This window comes from Nerophis ophidion, linkage group LG03, assembly GCF_033978795.1.
Source record: "Nerophis ophidion isolate RoL-2023_Sa linkage group LG03, RoL_Noph_v1.0, whole genome shotgun sequence".
NCBI lineage: Eukaryota > Metazoa > Chordata > Actinopteri > Syngnathiformes > Syngnathidae > Nerophis > Nerophis ophidion.
The window spans coordinates 17,137,474-17,157,456 of NC_084613.1; the positions used below are offsets into that span (position 1 = coordinate 17,137,474).

A 19,983-nucleotide genomic window follows, 5' to 3' on the forward strand; every position below is an offset into this window, starting at 1 on the left:
ATCATCAATTTAAAGTGCCCTCTTTGGGGATTGTAATAGAGATCCATCTGGATTCATGAACTTAGTTCTAAACATTTCTTCACATTAAAGGAAATCTTTAACATCAATATTTATGGAACATGTGCACAAAAAAATCTAGCTGTCAACACGGAATATTGTATTGTTGTATTTTTTTTCACAGTTTATGAACCTAGATTTATATTTTTTTGAAGTATTATTCAATAAATATATTTATATATAATTTTTGAATTGTTGGTATTTTTAGTATATTTAAAAACAATCTTACATACCCCTTGGCATACCTTCATGTACCTCCAGGAGTACGCGTACCCCCATTTGAGAACCACTGGGCTAAGCTGTTTTATAAGTTTGAGGGGCTGTTGGCAGCAATTACACGGATGCCGACGGAGGGCTAACTTTCCAATGTACAAAACCCAAAACCAGTGAAGATGGCACGTTGTGTAAATCGTAAATAAAAACAGAATACAATGATTTGCAAATCCTTTTCAACCCTATACAATTGAATAGACTGCAAAGACAAGATACTTTAAGTTCAAACTGGTAAACTTTGTTATTTTTTGCAAATATTAGCTCATTTGAAATTGGATGCCGTCAACTTGTTTCAAAAAAGGTGGCACAAGTGGCAAAAAAGACTGAGAAATTTGAGGAATGCTCATCATCCACTTAATTGGTACATCCCACAGGTGGGTGCCATGATTGGGTATAAAAGCAGCTTGCATGAAATGCTCAGTCATTCACAAACAAGGACGGGGCGAGGGTCACAACTTTGTGAACAAATGAGCGAGCAATTTGTCGAACAGTTTAAGAACAACATTTCTCAACAAGCCATTGCAAGGAATTTAGGGATTTCACTATCTATGGCAGGGGTAGGGAACCTAATGCTCGCGAGCCAGATGTAGCTCTTTTGATGACTGCATCTGGCTCTCGGATAAATCTTAGCTGACATTGCTTAATATGATAAGTAATGAATGATTCCACTAATAATCACAGTGTTAAAAATAATGTTCAAAATATAAAAAATTCTCATGCATTTTTAATCCATTTATCTGTTTTCTACCGCACCCGTTCAAGAATTTGCGTTAATGGTAAGAAGTTATTTATTTATTCTTGGTTATTGTGGGGCTTGCCCTCCTGGGGTTTGTCAGACCACCAAGAACCAACATGAGAACATGTTTCAGGGTTACAATATTGTTTTATTTTTCAATAAGTCTCTCAGTTGCTTTCCAGCAATTGTATTTTTCTCTTTCGTTTTCGCTCGCGCTCTGGCTCCAGCCCCAACCCCGTCTCTCCTCCTGGCTGCTGCTCATAACAGAGCGACAGGTGATTAGATAACAAGGCCCAGGTGGGCCATCTACCCACCTGTCTCTGATTTCGAGGCCGGTCCTGGCACACCCCAGTTCGCTGCAGGCCAGCAGGCCACGCCCCCTCCACACTTAGCTCGAGAATAACAATGTTATTACAAAGAATAAGAGACCTATTATACTCTAGAAATGTTGGTCTTACTTAAAAATGCACGCATTTAGTTTTGTACAGTGTAAAAAAAATATTATATGGCTCTTACGGAAATACGTTTTAAAATATTTGGCTTTTTGGCTCTTTCAGCCAAAAAGGTTCCCGACCCCTGATCTATGGTCTGTAATCTTCGTTTCCACAGTGTTCGATTCAAGAAATCCTTCATTCTGAACTCCACCCAGCTGTATAATCACTCGCCATAAAGCAATAGATGATGTTTATTACCTGACACCTTCTATGTTTGCTACTTCTTTTTGTTTATAATGTCTATTTTCTGCTGGATTTACTCTCTATATTATGCTGCAGCTGTTACATATACTGTAATATTGTACATGGTAATTGTTATATATTGTATATATGATATAAACATATAATAAAACATCAGTATATATCCTATACCAGTGGTTCTCAAATGGGGGTACGCGTACCCCTGGGGGTCCTTGAAGGTATGCCAAGGGGTACGTGAGATTTTTTTTGAAACATTCTAAAAATAGCAACAATTCAAAAATCCTTTATAAATATATTTATTGAATAATACTTCAACAAAATATGGATGTAAGTTCATAAACTGTGAAAAGAAAATCCATCCATCCATCCATCCATTTTTCTACCGCTTATTCCCCTTGGGGACGCGGGGGGCGCTGGTGCCTATCTCAGCTACAATCGGGCGGAAGGCGGTGTACACCCTGGACAAGTCGCCACCTCATCGCAGGGCCAACACAGATAAACAGACAACATTCACACGCACATTCACACGCTAGGACCAACTTAGTGTTGCCAATCAATATATCCCCAGGTGCATGTCTTTGGAAGTGGGAGGATGCCGGAGTACCCGGAGGGAACCCACGCGTTCACGGAGAGGACATGCAAACTCCACACAGAAAGATCCCGAGCCCAGGATTGAACCCAGGACTACTCAGGACCTTCGTATTGTAAGGCGGACGCACTAACCCCTCTTCCACTGTGAAGCCCCCCCAAAAAATAATCCAACAATGCAATATTCAGTGTTGACAGCTACATTTTTTGTGGACATGTTCCAAAAATATTGATGTTAAAGAGTTATTTTTTGTGAAGAAATGTTTAGAATTAAGTTCATGAATCCAGATCCAGTGGTTAGAGTGTCCACCCTGAGATCGGTCGGTTGTGAGTTCAAACCCCGGCCGAGTAATACCAAAGACATTACAAATGGGACCCATTGCCTCCCTGCTTGGCACTCAGCATCAAAGGTTGGAATTGGGGGTGAAATCACCAAAAATGATTCCCGGGCGCGGCCACTGTTGCTGCCCACTGCTCCCCTCACCTCCCAGGGTTTGATCAAGGGTGATGGGTCAAATGCAGAGAATAATTTCGCCACACCTAGTGTGTGTGAGACAATCATTGGTAATTTACCTTCAACTTTATAACAATTTTATAGACAAACGATACTATTTGTAGCCGCGGCGGAGAGCTGCGTGGCGCGAAACATTTTCTTTCACCTGGATGATGGCAGCTGCATGGCGTTTGGTGACATGCGAAGAAGAAGAACCACACTTGTTTTTTCCTCCTCCGTCCTCAGATGTAAAAGCCAGTCCAGCGTCAGCGCTGCTCGTCAAAGGAGACATACACACCAAGACACAAAGTAACGAATATGACGTGATGGCATTACTCCTTCATGTTACCTTTTGGGGCTGACGTCTTGACAGGTGAACTTCCCGTCTGTTGCCGGGGTCTCAACCTCACAACACGGGGACACCTCCTGCTCTGGTGAAGTGTCATGGCAGAATACGTCGCAGACTCGCTCAGCAACGAAAAGACCAGCAGCTTTTTGCTCGCCGTCGCCGATGTCGGCGCACTCGTGGGCACGCCGGTGGTCCTTGGCCAGACGCAATGTTTCGGCAAAGTGTCGGCAGGTCACTTTTATGACGTCCAGCGGGTTCAAGGCTTTGCTGTGAAGACACGTGTTAGACACCACACACCACCAGTGATGCCAATAGGCAGAACACTGCGTGTTATGACTTTATGTTGTTGTGTTATAGCTGATAGTTGTTATGTTTTGGCGTTATGCTGTTGTGTTGCAACGTTTGCAATCGTGCTGTACCTTTTAGTTGTTGTGTTGTGGCGTTTGCAATCGTGCTATAGCTGATAGTTGTGTTTTGGCTTTATGTTGTTGTGTTGCGGCATTTGCAATCGGGCTGTACCTTTTAGTTGTTGTGTTTTGACTTTATGTTGTTGTGTTATGACTTTGTTGTTGTGTTGCGGCATTTGCAATCGTGCTATAGCTGAGAGTTGTTGTGTTTTGGCTTTATGTTGTTGTGTTGCAACGTTTGCAATCTTTTATGTTGTTGTGTTATGACTTTTAAACAGTACTGCATTGCCCAGTACTTCATTTCACGGTCACACTGATTGTTTTTTTATATAATTTTAGCTAAAAAGGTACTGAATCGATTTTAACTCACTGAATAGTTTCAGACCGTATCATTCTAATATCGTCCCTGAATTGTATCGACAACAGAAAAACGTTAAAACTAATCGTTACACCCCTACTAATTAAGCAATCTCTATGCAGACAACAGAGTCCTTAAATGCAATATTATATACTGTTAACGGCGTAAAAAAGAACTACATTTTTAAAACATTTAATGTCAATGCGGCTGTGCATATTTGTATGTTTATTTATAATTACTGCTGTCCCTCATGATATTGTGATTTTAATTTTGTAGCTTCAGGCTGTCGCGTTTATTTTCTGTTCTTTTTTTTTTTTTTAAAGCAAATTCAACATTTTTTTGTGACAAACAAGTATGTGCTCCAATCAATCTATCACAAAAAAAAATAACAGTGGTAGAATGATTAGATACTCAAGACAGCCATGACATTATGTTCTTTACAAGTGTATGTAAACTTTTGACCACGACTGATTTTATATATATATATATATATATATATATATATATATACAAACCCCGTTTCCATGAGTTGGGAAATTGTGTTAGATGTATATATAAACTGAATACAATTATTTGCAAATAATTTTCAACCCATATTCAGTTGAATATGCCACAAAGACAACATATTTGATGTTCAAACTGATTGTCAAAGTTTGTTGTAGACGAACCACAAGATGCAGAGACGGAGGCAGGCATTGAACAAGAAAACATGATTTAATAAAAATACCAAGACAAAAACAAACAACTGGTTCAAACAAAAAGCGCGCACGTGGGCGGATAAAAAACTAAGGGTCTTTAGCATAGAAGCTAGCAAGAAACAAAAAGGGGCCTAGCGTGGAAGCTAGCGGGTAGCACACAGGAAAACAAAGTCGTTACTTGTAGAGTGAAAACAAAAAGGAAGCAGGGAACAAAAGACAGTAACCTACAAACAAACGAATATAGCTTACCGCTACGCTGCAATAAAACGACATGACAGGATAGCAAGGACAAGTGCGACACGTGGCAACGACAAATCAATAATCCAGCACTGACTGGAGGAACAAAGCAGGTAATATAGGAGCGGGCTGATTGACCACAGGTGTGGCAAGGTGCCAATCAGCCGCAGCTGAGGGAAAACAGCACACAGGGAGACAAACAGGAAGCTGACAAAATAAGAGCGCTGACAGGAACTAAAAACAGGAAATACTAAACACAAAGGAAACAAAGACAAATGCATAGGGAAACAACTAAAACACAGTCAAGGGAAAGCCTGACACTGATAAACATTTTTTTTTTGCAAATTATCATTACTGTAGAATTGGATGCCAGAAACACGTGACAAAGAAGTTGGGAAAGGTGGCAATAAATACTGATAAAGTTAAGGAATGCTACTCAAACACTTATTTGGAACATCCCACAGGTGTGCAGGCTAATTGAGAGCAGGTGGGTGCCATGATTGGGTATAAAAACTGCTTCCCAAAAAATGCTCAGTCTTTCACAAGAAAGGATGGGGCGAGGTACACCCCTTTGTCCACAACTGCGTGAGCAAATATAGTCAAAGCCAGCATCTGTGATGGTATGGGGGTGCATTAGTGCCCAAGGCATGGGTGACTTACACATCTGTGAAGGCACCATTAATGCATACAGGTTTTGGAACAACATATGCTGCCATCTAAGCGCCGTCTTTTTCATGGACGCCCCTGCTTATTTCAGCAAGACAATGCCAAGCCACATTCAGCACGTGTTACAACAGCGTGGCTTCGTAAAAAAAGAGTGCGGGTACTTTCCTGGTCCGCCTGCAGTCCAGACCTGTCTCCCATCGAAAATGTGTGGCGCATTATGAAGCGTAAAATACGACAGCGGAGATACCGGACTGTTGAACGACTGAAGCTCTACATAAAACAAGAATGGCAAAGAATTCCACTTTCAAAGCTTCAAGAATTAGTTTCCTCAGCTCCCAAACATTTATCGAGTGTTGTTAAAAGAAAAGGTGATGTAACACAGTGGTGAACATGCCCTTTCCCAACTACTTTGGCACGTGTTGCAGCCATGAAATTCTAAGTTAATTATTATTTGCCATAAAAAAAAAAGTTTATGAGTTTGAACATCAAATATCTTGTCTTTGTAGTGCATTCAATTGAATATGAGTTGAAAAGGATTTGCAAATCATTGTATTCCGTTTATATTTACATCTAACACAATTTCCCAACTCATATGGAAACGGGGTTTGTACATACATACATACATACATATATATATATATATATATATATATATATATACACACACATATATATATATAGTTGGGGACCCTGTCTCTAAAATCTACACAAATTAATTGTATTCATTCTTTATTGTGGACCTTCTAACCATCAGAGGCGATCTCCAGTGTGTGAGTCCTGGCGACATATAATGTCTCTTTCATTGGGGGGGATAAACGGACTCCGAAGCCACTTAATGAATGTATTAGCAGAGCGTCTCTGATCCCCACTAATCTGCCCCGGGGGCCCAGAGACACTGGAGTAGCCGGCCAGTAACCTGCAGTCCGGATCAGTCTCTACAAAGACCTGGCTCTTCCCTCACAGTGGGACAACGGGGAAAGGAGTCTGGAGGTCCAAAGGGACTGTGACCCTCGGATACCCCTCCCCTCCTTTTCTGCTATACCTGCTGGTTCACTCCAGGGTCACCATGAGAATGTGAAACAGTGTTCAACTGGAGATGCCAATAACAAGAAACGTCAATTGTAGTTTTTGTGAACTACATTTACGTTGTATTTCATCTGCTCAACATATTGGATCACTTTGTGACAGACCCACGGTCGTGGATTTTGATATTTCACCGTGTAAAAGTGTGGACACTTTCATCCTGCCTCCTGTAGAGAAGCGTTGTGAAATCGAACCCCTGCTGAACCCCAAGGATCCTCTACCTCGCTGGACGGGCACGTGGCACGTCGCTCACCTCCTCTAAGCCCGGGTCTGACATTAGGTCAGGCCAGGGGTTAAATGGCGGTGCTGGTCCCTGCGAGGACCAGAGACTGGCTCATTGTCCAGAGGCCAGCGGGGGGTAGAGGGCACACGGTGAGGGGTGAGGCGAGGGTACCGCTACGCCGCCGCTCCGTCCCCCTCGGGCAACAGGAGTCCTCGTTGTGACCCGTACGTGTAGCCCATGCCACGTTTCATCTTTTGTGCGGTGTAATTTGGAAGGGTCACTGAGATAAGCAGAAAGCGGACCACCGCTTCAAGTGTTGGTGGTCCGTCCCTCGCAGGAGAAGCGCTGCGGGCCAAAGACTTGTGCAAATAGATGGACGTTGTCTTAAGGCTCGCTGCGCCCTGTGCGTCAGACATAACAAGGAGATAGCTGACATTCCTGGTTGCCACATGTCTGGAGACCAACTCAAACAAAATGATGACTAATAGAGTGGCATCAGCATTTCTATCAACGTATCCGTTGCAACAACTTTGGGTTGTCCAAAGTGAGGGCCCGGGGACCATTTTGCAGCACATTCTGAAAATACAACTGAACGAAAAAACCACAATGAGCAAAAACTGGGAAAAAAATAATAGCTGTAATAATGAGGCCAATTTAAAGAGGACCTATTATGCAAAACTAACTGTTGAACCCTTGGCACCCGGGTTTCAGATCAGAGGATGTCTCTGTGATTTGTGCAACCCTTTGAGGCTTTTGGAATTAAAGTAGCAGTAGAGGGAAAAAACAAGTTGCCTCTATTTACAATACAAGCCAAAAGTTTGGACACACCTTCTCCTCATTCAAAGCAAAAAGGGGAAATAACTGAAAACATGTTTTATATTCAACTTTCTTCAAAATAGCCTCTCTTTGCTCTGATTACTTTTTCGCACACCCCTACTTCAAGAGGTAGTCATCTGAAATGATTTTCACTTCACATGTGTGCTTGAAGCTCATCGAAAGAATGCCAAGAGTGTGCAAAGCAGTAATCAGAGCAAAGGGTGGCTATTTTGAAGAAACTGGAATATAAAACTTGTTTTTAGTTATTTCACTTTTTTTTGGTAAGTGCATAACTCCACATTCAAAGTTTTGATGCCTTCAATGACAATCTACAATGCAAATAGCCATGAAATTAAAGAAAACGCATTGAATGAGGAGGTTTGTCCAAACTTTTGGCCTGTTCAAATGTACGACACCAAAATGTGCGAGTAAATAGATATGATCAAAATGGTATCAATCTCAAAAAGATTCCCCAATACGTTTTGAGAGATAATTAAGAAGCCAGTCACGTGACGTCGAGGAGGAACCACAGATCCCTTCCCCACCCACAACAATGCTAATCAAGCAGACTTTGTGGGAGCCAACAACCAATTATTTGGGGAAACATGATGATCCAGAAACTTGTATTGCTGATCCTGAATAAAAGGAGGATGATCTACAAATTTTAGAAGCTGTGCTAAACAGATGTCGCTTTAGTGAAACACTAATCACCATGTAACAGTATTGCTAAGTGTTAAACAAGAAATACAAACTACAAACATAATAAAAGGATAGCATACTGTACAATGTCTGCTCTTACTTCGATGACGACTAATACGATGTTCTTATCTTCCTGTTTAGATGAAGAATTAATCAAGATGCACAAGAAATGTTAACACTGTCTTCGGTTGTTTGTGTTAGTCTCCATCTCAGGGGATAAACTAATTGTCACAAATGAACAACTTCTAGATTTATGGCTCAAATCCTCCTAATAACCAGACGAGAGGCATGAGTTATATTCGAGAATAACGTTGACGTTCCGAGACGTGATGTTGCGGGAGCAGACGACTACTTAGCTGGGTGTTATCAATCAGCCGCTAAAACATTGTCCGTCTGAGTTAGTGCTTGCAATAACATCGCTAATATTCGGTTAATATTTAGGTCACAATATGTACATAGAGTATTGTTGGCAGGTTTTGGATTGTTATTTAGAGGGTTTTGTGGGCAGAATAGAGAGCTCTTATTGACAGACTACTTATGTTTTTTTATTAATTTAGGATTTCAAAATGCATTTAAAAGCCCAGCATATATGTTCTTGTTTTACATAAGGATTGTGGAAGATAAACAGCACATCCGTCTAATTATTGCAAATTTCCAGTATGACTGATCTAATAATATGGTCAGAGTGCAGACGTGTTACTCCAGTGATGCCAATCTATGGAAATTACCGAATACTTTCGGAGCGTAATATTCAAAATGGCCAACTGAATTTGTGGCATTTTGATGTTTAAACGGTATTTTTACAGATTTTGCGGATGGTAAATACATTTGGATATGGTTTAATGAAATGAAACACAATTAAGCATATGAAGTCAACTTGTTTTTCCAATCTTCTGATACTTTAATGGCTGTATAAATACATGCTGATTGACCGATTGAATGTTTTTTGTGCATTCAGGATCGGGATTTGTCCCAAAAATGATAAATCAAACCACGGAAGCATGGCGGGAATATAAAAAAAACAATCTTGCCTTCCTTCATACGTTCTCCAAATCTCACTAATTTGCGACATTTTTCCCCGAGTGTGGAATGAGCGGTAGCGGTTTACCCGAAAAGCTACGCGCAAGTCTCTCATTGTAGTCTTTCTTCTTCTGTATCCTCTTGTTGTGAGAACGACATGCATCATCTGACAGTAGCATATAGTTCTCGTTTATATCTGTCAGTAGACTTCATATGGAAGTGCTAGAAACTACAACATGGCGCTGTCGAAGTGGAGGCACGTAAATAAGATCGCCCATCCGGGAGACGGTCAGAAAAGCGGCTCGAAGGTCTGTAAAACATAATCTATTCAACGTTTTGAACAAAGAACCACCATTACACATTATATAGACCACGGGGAAGTGTTTTAAATGTACAAAAATATGACACTTTCGCTTACTTTACCTGAGTTCCTCTCTGTGCTCCAGCTTTAAATCGCGAGTCTGCTGAAGTTGCTGGTGGATGAACTTGAGGAAGCTGTCCGAGGATTGGCTAGTCTGCCTAGCAACATCATCATGAGTGAAGTCGGTATCCGTACCATCGATGGTCCTCAGGCCAGAAATAGTTCTCTGCAGAGTTGATCTGATGAGAAAGGCAAGGTTGTTAAAAATCATTACATTTTAATAGTTATAATTCAAAATCTTCAATAATATGACAGTTGAATGTTGTGGGACCGGAGCAGAAGTCAGGGCCACAATTCTGACTTCCAAAAAACACTTTCTTGCTGCCGTTTAAAAAAAAATTTGATTCGAATCTTGGGTGTTAATAATTTGATTCAGAATCGATTCGCGATTCAAAACGATTCCCGATTCAAAATCCATAATTTTTGATAACATTGGCTACATTCATCCATAAAATAAACAGATATGATTCATTTCAATATGACTTAAAAGGAAACTGGTTCGTTAAATGCAAATCTACCCGAACATTTAATAAAGTCAAATAAGGCAACAAGAGAAGTATTCAACACTTTTATAAAGTAAATCTGTACAGCAGGTATAGATCATTTATATCAACAATATCATTTGCCTAAGTGGCTGGACAGGACAGATAAATAACTAAAACATTTAATCGATTTTTGATTTTTGTTTTACTCGATTAAGAATCGTTTCAAATAAGAATCGCGATTCATTCAAAAACTGATTTTTTATTACACCCATAGTAAAAACAGTATCGCTAACGCTGGCACTCGGCATTTGTGAAAGGAATTCCGTTCCTTCAGATTTTGTGTTACTTTAATTCATTTATTACTACATTATGTGTGAAATGAATATATAATGTAAAAAGAAATAACATAAAGTATTTATTTGGCTGTATTTATAAACTTAACATATACGGTACGGGCCAAAAGTTTGGACACACCTTCTCATTTTAATGCGTTTTCTTTATTTTCATGACTATTTACACTGTAGATTGTCACTGAAGGCATCAAAACTATGAATGAACACATGTGGAGTTATGTATTTAACAAAAAAAGGTGAATAGCCACCCTTTGCTGTGATTATTTTTTCACACACTCCTAGCATTCTCTCGATGAGCTTCAAGAGGTAGTCACCTGAAATGGGTTTCACTTCACAGGTGTCATAGTGTCATAGTTTAGATGCCTTCAGTGACAATCTAAACTGTAAATAGTCATGAAAATAAAGAAAACGCATTGAATGAGAAGGTGTGTCCAAACTTTTGGCCTGTAATGTATATGAATACACTTTAAAAAAAAGACACATTTTAATTTGTGAAAAAACACCAAATCAACGTCACTCAACAAAATATAACTTAAAATGTGTTAAACAAAAAGAAAAATGCTGCATCTCAGTAAAGGTTTTAGCAAAGATTGGCGTTAAAAAACAACAATGGCCTCAGCTTAGAGGGGCTGATCCTATTTCTCCTTTTTTGTTATGATCTGTCCTTTTTTGGAGAAAATTCTTTCTGAGGGGACAGATGTTGCTACTATGCACAGTCATGGTGCAGGTTGTTTGTGGAGCCTGTTCGATATGATCTTTTTAGTCTAAAACTTTAAAATGTGTCCAAATCTTACTTCTCTTCTTGCGTTCACCTTCCATCCATTCATCCATCCATCCATCCATCCATCTTCTTCCGCTTATCCGAGATCGGGTCGCGGGGGAAGCAGCCTAAGCAGGGAAGCCCAGACTTCCCTCACCCCAGCCACTTCGTCCAGCTCCTCCCAGGGGATCCAGAGGTGTTTCTAGGCCAGCCGGGAGACATAGTCTTCCCATTGTGTCCTGGGTTTTCCCCATGGTCTCCTACCGGTTGGACGTGCCAGAAACACCTCCTTAGGGAGGCGTTCGGGTAGCATCCTGACCAGATGCCCGAACCACCTCATCTGGCTCCTCTCAATGTGGAGGAGCAGGGGCTTTACTTTGAGCTCCTCCCGGAAGACAGAGCTTCTCACCCTATCTCTAAGGGAGAGCCCCGTCATCCGGCGGAGGAAGCTCATTTCGGCCGCTTGTACCCGTGATCTTGTCCTTTCGGTCACAACCCAAAGTTCATGACCATAGGTGAGGATGAGAAAGTATATCGACCGGTAAATTGGGGCTTTGCCTTCCGGCTCAGCTCCTTCTTCCCCACAACGGATCGATACATCGTCCGCAATACTGAAGACGCCGCACTGATCCACCTGTCGATCTCACGATCCACTCTTCCCTCACTCGTGAACAAGACTCCGAGGTACTTAAATTCCTCCACTTGTGGCAAAATCTCCTCCCCAACCCGGAGATGGGACTCCACCCTTTTCCAGGCGAGAACCATGGACTCAGACTTGGATGTGCTGATTCCCATCCCAGTCGCTTCACACTCGGCTGCAAACCGATCCAATGAGAGCTGAGGATCTTGACCAGATGAAGCCATCAGGACCACATCATCTGCAAAAGGCAGAGACCTAATCCTGCAGCAACCAAACCTGATACCCTCAACGCCCTGACTGCGGTCACCTATCTTCCGTAATATGTGGACCGATACTGCTTTAAAAGACCATTAAAAAACAAAGGCTTTGTCTACATTAAGCCGTTTAACCCCTTAAAAGAATAATTATTTAGCCTAAGCCCCGTTTCAGCCACACTAAACCAACATTTAAGGTTACCCTCCTACTTTTTTACACAGGTATGTGCACGGTCTATTTCTTGAATCTCCGGCTCTGAACTTTGTATGGACTCATTGATTGTTTACAAACTGAGTTCGGAGAGGAAGTGGCGCCACACAGGAAGTGACATCAAAAAGAACTGGCCACAGCCAGCTTCATAACAGCCCGTTAGGAAACTCTGGGGCAACCACAAGAAAGATGGAGGTATGTGTGTGGACAAAGGTAAGGTTAGGCGGGATTTACCCTGGATAACCTAATATCAGCTACCGTCGTTCTCTTCAAAGAGCTTTCGTTCGCGACCGACCCATCGCTACTCGGCATGTTATCATATACGGTCTTCCTGAAGTTTTCAAAAGATCTTATGCAAGTCTCGAATGCGACTTAACGAGATTTAGGAATGGCATAAAAATTAAACCAGGGATACGTATCAAAACCCACCAACCTCATGACTTAAAACTTCCATGTCTTATAGAAAAAGAGTACAACATTTTAAACATACAAAAGTCTGAAAAGTTGTAAACGTAGGATAGAACCCTTTGAAGGAATTTTTCGCGACGATTAAAGCCGCTAACTTTATAATGTGTAAGTAGAGATGTCCGATGATATCGGACTGCCGATATTATCGGCCGATAAATGCTTTAAAACAGTGGTCCCCAACCACCGGGCCGTGGCCTGGTACCGGGCCGAGGCCCGGTTGGTACCGGGCCGTGGCCCGATTGGTACCGGGCCGCAGAATAATTTTTTATAAAAAAAAAATATATATATATATATATATATATTTTTTTTTTTTTTTTTTTTATTAAATCAACATAAAAAACACAATATACACTTACAATTAGTGCACCAACCACAAAAAGCTCCCTTTTTCATGAAAAAAACGTCCCTTTTTTTCCATGACAAAAACGTCCCTTTTTCACGACAGAGGCGTACCGGCCCAATCACATAATATTTACGGCTTTTCATACACACACCAAAGTGAAGGCAAGGCATACTTGGTCAACAGCCATACAAGTCACACTGAGGGTGGCCGTATAAACAACTTTAACACTGTTACATATATGCGCCACACTGTAAACCCACACCAAACAAGAATGACAAACCCATTTCGGGAGAACTACCGCACTGTAACACAACATAAACACAACAGAAGAAATACCCAGACCCCCTTGCAGCACTAACTCTTCCGGGGCGCTCCCCCCAAACCCCGCCCACCTAAACCTCCTCATTTCCCAAATTACAAGCTGCTGCAAAGCTGCACGCAGCGATGGACGAGACCGATTGTGCTGCTGCCCTCGCAACCCAAGCCCGTATAAGTGGTAGAAGATCGATGGATGGATTATTACACAGAGAAAAAGTTGTATACACATGTATTATACATCAGTCTCATAGTAATAAAAGTTGTAAAATGGCTTGGGCATTTTATAAGGACGCCTTGGTGCCGCCATTTTGAGACTCTAATGCATTGTGAATGGAGTGCAGCTTTGGGGGAATAGCAAACTTCCTGTTGATTTTAGCTGGGGGTGGTCAGTATATGAAATATAGGTCTCAGTGAGACCTACAGTGAGGTTTTTGTTTCATCTATGTATGACAGTCCTACAGGACTTGGGCATTTTATGAGGACGCCTTGGTGCCGCCATTTTGAGACTAATGAATTGTGAATGGAGTGCAGTTTTTGTATTGAAGGGGGAATAGCAAACTTCCTGTGGTTTTAAGCTGGGGATGTCAGTGTATGAAATATAGGTCTAACTGAGACCTACATAGAGATTTGTGTTTCATGTTTCTACGACATTCCTACTGGAAGTTAAAGACAGTTTTGTCTGTGTTTTTTTCCTAGGGGGCGGTAGAGCGCAATTTTGAGTTTTGTGGTTTGGTTTTTTGATTAGATCGCAATTTTTGCCAGTCCCAATGTGTGTGTCAAATTTGGTGAGTTTTGAAGCCTTTTAAGGGGGTCAAATTACAGCTCAAAAAGGCGACGGTATAATAATAATAAGAAATAATAATAATAATAAAACGCTAGAAATTTAATAGGGTCCTCTGTACAAAAGGCCCATCAGTCCCTAATATGGCAGTGCCATGTTGGCATTTTTTTTTCAGAACTTGAGTCAATTTATTTTGGAAAACCTTCTTACATTGTTTAATGCATCCAGTGGGGCATCACAACAAAATTAGGCATAATAACGTGTTAATTCCATGGCTGTATACATCGGTATCGGTTGATATCGGAATCTGTAATTAAGAGTTGGACAATATCGGAAATCGGCAAAAAAAGCCATTATCGGACATCTCTAGTTGTAAGCGTTATCTCCCGCCATCTTGGGTCGAGCCATTTTTACTCAATATAATCAGTAATTGTGTAAAATATAGAAATTTAAAATATATGTTTTTAAACCACGAATGGTAACATAAGCTAGCCGGTGGTGTCCTTGTTCTATGTTTTGGTTTGAAAAAAGTAACTTTGAGCAAACAGCCCCTTTAAGGTCTGAGGGTCTATTAAGGGGAGGGGAGGTCGATGAGTGGCAGAGTCTGGAAGAACGGGGGCCGGGGGAGCTCTATATGTAGCCTGAGGCTCAGGATGTTCGAGTGGAGGAATCCCAAGTATCTGCCAGGGAAACAGACTCCGGAGCGTCCAGCAACCCAGCTTGGACGGAACGAGGTCCGCTCAGTGGGAAAATGTGTAGCTGGAAACACCACAGGACACTGGGGAACGTCAATAATAAAATCAGCAAAAAAAAAACACGCCCTCGGGCTACAAAGTGGACTTTTTAAAGCTTTATAAACAAAAGAGTTCTTCAAAACGGATTCCCAGAGCAACATGTCAAACTCTGCCTCCAGTGTGTCATGTGATGAGAATCAAACATGAGGTGGCTTCATAATGGGAATATTTCGGTAATTATGACCTATTTGTGTCATATGTGTGGAACAAAAGGGTGAGGACTTCACTGGCCTTGACATTTATCAGAACTTATCAAGCAAGCCGACAGCAAACTACTTGGAAAATGTAGTAAGCTAAGCTGCAAGTTACTCTCCATTAAATGTAGCTGCGCGCCAAGGGAAGCTCTCCCCAGAGAATTGGAGCAAGCTACACAGCTTGCTACACCAAAGCTACATTTAACAACATTTCAATTTATGGGCCCACAAGTACAAAACCCAAAACCAATGAAGTCGGCACGTTGTGTATATTGTAAATAAAAACAGAATATAATGATTTGCAAATTATTTTCAAGTTATATTAAATCAAATAGACTGCAAAGAAAAGAAATGTAATGTTCCAACTGAGAAACTTAATTTTTTTTTTGCAAATAATCATTAACTTAGAATTTAAGTTGGCACAGGGGCAGTTTAACCACTGTGTTACATGGCCTTTCCTTTTAACAACACTCAGTAAACATTTGGGAACTGAGGAACCCATTTTTTGAAGCTTTTCAGGTGGAATTTTTTCTCATTCTTGCTACAGCTTATGTTGTTCAACAGTCCAGGGTCTCTTTTGTCGCATTTTAGGCCTCATAATGTGCCACACATTTTTAACGGGAGACAGGTCTAGACCAGTGGCCCCCAACCACCGGGCCATAGCCCGGTACCGGGCCGCAGAAGAATTTTTTATTCATTTTTATTTAAAAAAAATAAAAATGTTTTTTGTTTTTTTCAACATAAAAAACACAATATACACTTACAATTAGTGCACCAACCACAAAAAACTCCCTCTTTCATGACAAAAACCTCCCTTTTTCATCCATCCATCCATCCATCCATCCATTTACTACCGCTTATTCCCTTTTGGGGTCGCGGGGGGCGCTGGCGCCTATCTCAGCTACAATCGGGCGGAAGGCGGGGTACACCCTGGACAAGTCGCCACCTCATCGCAGGGCCAACACAGATAGACAGACAACATTCACACTCACATTCACACACTAGGGACCTTTTTTTTTTTTAGTGTTGCCAATCAACCTATCCCCAGGTGCATGTCTTTGGAAGTGGGAGGAAGCCGGAGTACCCGGAGGGAACCCACGCATTCACGGGGAGAACATGCAAACTCCACACAGAAAGATCCCGAGCCTGGATTTGAACCCAAGACTGCAGGACCTTCGTATTGTGAGGCAGACGCACTAACCCCTCTGCCACCGTGAAGCCCTCCCTTTTTCATGACAAAGAAAAAAAAAAGAAAAAAAAAGATGCCTCCCATGTAATACAGTCCATATTTCCTACACAAAGCAGACTTTTAAGTTGGCCTTAAGTGTACCAGTTTTAGTGTTTTCATCTCTGGAATAACGCTCAGCAGATTCCCAACACTTACTGCTGTCTTAGGATGAAAAGGACCGGGCTAGAAATACAAGGTTTGGACAATGCCTGTGACGCAGAGTTCATGTTCCAACAGCTTTTCAGGAACTAAACGGTCACAGTCGTCTCTGGTTGTGTTTGCTCCTAGACACGGCCCGTAATGCAATTATCCATAGGCGAAGCAATAATGGATTTTTTGGCCGGACGTCGGAGTATAGTTTTTACTTGTTTTGGATCTGTCACTTTTACAAAATGGTCACCGCTTATTTTTTTGTCACTAAGAAGACACACCCGTGGTCATGGTTTTGTGCATATTTCCCATATAAACTCATGCATGCCCTTTGAAGGCGATGAAAAGTGACAGTGAGAATAAGGAGAAAGAGTGGATTGTTGCAGGACGTGACATTGTTTCGCTAACAGCGTTGTACTCTACACAGGCACACGCATGCGCACATAGTGCACAGGAAGGAAGCTGTTCTGCGGGTATTTTGAGATAAATTGAAATATTGAGGGATTTTTTGGTAAAGACGAGAACTAGACTGGGGTGTCCAAAGTGCGGCCCAGGGGCCATTTGCAGCCCTCTGTTAATTTTTTTCAATGCACCGTGGAATATTCCACAAATACTATTTAAAAAAAATGTTACAAAGTGGAATAAAAAGGCAAACAGGTGAAATGTAACGAGAAAAAGTTGCAGAGTTTGCAAGTTGAAGAGACAAGAGTCCCACTCAAAAAAGTGTTAAAAATAACTCATATATTATTATTTTTTACTTTCAACACTTAAGTCTCTCGATCAACTTCAGATCTATTTTGAATTATAAGTTTTTAATATTTTTCTCATTATTTAATTGTTTATTTTATGTTTGGATTTTTGTCAAAGAAAACTGTTTTTTATGGCAAACACACAAAATATGCAATATTTTTCCCAAAAATTTTTCAAAGTGGAATTTTGGATGGAGATTTTATGGACCATTAAATATATACATTTTTTTTAATCATCACAACATTTATTTAGATGTAGTATTATTTTTAGAGCAATGACAGTTAAAAAAAAAAAATCCACAAAAAATCTTAAGGATCCAAAAAAGTCCGACACATAAAAGTGGTATTTATTGTTGCTCCTTTTCAATACTTAAGTCTCTCGATCAACTTCAGATCCATTTTCGATTATAAGTTTTTAATATTTTTTCATCATTTATTTGTTTATTTCATGTTTGGATTTTTGTCAAAGAAAACTTAGTTTTGTTATTGCAGCACACAAAATATGCAGTATTTCTCCCCCCAAAAGATTTCAAAGTGGAATTTTGGACAGAGATTTTATGGAGCCTTAAATAATTTAAAAACATTTTTTTTTTAAAAACATAAAAAATCGATTTAGATTTATCATTATTTTTAGAGCGATGACAGTTTAAAAAATAAATAAATAAATCCAGAAAAAATCTTTAGGATCCAAAAAAGTCCCACAGATAAAAGTGGTATTTATTGTTGTTACTTTTCAATTCTTAAGTCTTTCGATCAACTTTAGATCTATTTTCGATTGTAAGTTTTTAATATTTTTTCATCATTTATTTGTTTGTTTTATGTTTCGATTTTTGTCAAAGAAAACTTTATTTTTTTATGGCAAACACACAAAACATGCAATATTTTTCCCAAAAATATTTCAAAGTAGAATTTTGGACGGAGATTTTATGGAGCCTTAAATAGATTTTTAAAAATCATAACACAATTGATTTTGATTTATTATTATTTTTAGAGCAAATAAAGTTTTTAATACAAAATTAAAAACATTCCACAAAAATTTTTTAGGATCCAAAAAAGTCCCACTCATGAAGGTGGTAAACATAACGTATACATTTATTGTTGTTAATGTTCAACACTCAAGTCTCTCAATCAACTTCAGATCCATCCATCCATTTCCTACCGCTTATTCCCTTTTGGGGTTGTGGGGGGCGCTGGCTCCTATCTCAGCTACAATCAGGCGAAAGGCGGGGTACACCCTGGACAAGTCGCCACCTCATCGCAGGGCCAACACAGATAGACAGACAACATTCGCACTCACATTCAAACACTAGGGCCAATTTAGTGTTGCCAATCAACCTATCCCCAGGTGCATGTCTTTGGAAGTGGGAGGAAGCCGGAGTACCCGGAGGGAACCCACGCATTCACGGGGAGAACATGCAAACTCCACACAGAAAGATCCCGAGCCTGGATTTGAACCCAGGACTGCAGGAACTTCTTATTGTGAGGCAGACGCACTAACCCCTCTTCCACCGTGAAGCCCAACTTCAGATATATTTTCGATAATAAGTTTTTAATATTTTTTCATGATCTATTTGTTTATTTTATGTTTACATTTTTGTCAAAGACAACACAAAATATGGCAAAAACACAAAATATGCAATATTTTTCCAAAAATATATCAAAGTGTAATTTTAGATGTAAGGTATAAGGAGCCTTAAATAGGTAAAAAATTAATAAGATTGATTTCGATTTTTTATTATTTTTACAGCAATGAAATAACATTTAAAAATCCCACTAAAATTATTTAGGATGCAAAAGAGTGTCACTCATAAAAGTGTTAAAATAACTTATATTTATTATTATTAGTGTAACAATAAAAAGTTGCAATGTTGACTATATCAACACAAAGCTGACATGCAGGCTGTTTTTCTCTTTAAAACTGTCATTGCTCAAATAATAATAAGGTATGAAAATCAATTTTGTTATGAATTATTGACCTATTCAAGGCTCCAAATACTTCACATCCAATATTGCACTTTTAAATATTTTGGGGGAAAATATTGCGTATTTTGCCATTAAAAAAAAAGTGTTCTTTGACAAAAGGGCACAAAGTACACAAATAAAACATGACAAAATATCAAAAACGTATCAAAAATAGATCTGAAGTTGATCTAGAGTCTTAAGCACTGAAATAAAAAAAAATAATAATAATAATATATGACTCTTTTTAAATACTTCCTAAACTGTCATTGGTCAAAACATAATGCATTAAAATCAATGTTGTCATGAATTATGTCACATTAAATATTCCACTTTGAAATATTTTTGGGGAGAAAAATATTGCTTATTTTGTGTGTTTGCCAAAAAAAACATAATGTTCTTTTTTTGAAAAAGAAAAAAAAAGGCATAAAACAAACAAAAAAGATAATGTATAATCTACAGATAAATCTAAAGAAA

The 19,983-nt window shown here is 39.8% G+C and overlaps 1 protein-coding gene across 3 annotated transcripts in view; it reads right to left on the minus strand.

Annotated features, from left to right (window-relative positions):
• Window positions 1-19,983, minus strand: part of lrriq1 (leucine-rich repeats and IQ motif containing 1) — a 91,010-nt gene that overhangs the window by 37,207 nt on the left and 33,820 nt on the right. For all 3 annotated transcript variants that reach the window (XR_009806049.1, XM_061894433.1, XM_061894435.1), the window contains exons 14-16: window positions 9,822-9,998; window positions 3,192-3,458; window positions 3,009-3,114 (exon numbers count right to left, since the gene is read on the minus strand). Coding sequence is in view for 2 of the 3 variants with exons in the window: in XM_061894433.1 (XP_061750417.1) it covers window positions 3,009-3,114; window positions 3,192-3,458; window positions 9,822-9,998 (550 nt within the window). In the remaining variant the exon portion in view is untranslated. The remainder of the gene's footprint in view (window positions 1-3,008; window positions 3,115-3,191; window positions 3,459-9,821; window positions 9,999-19,983) is intronic.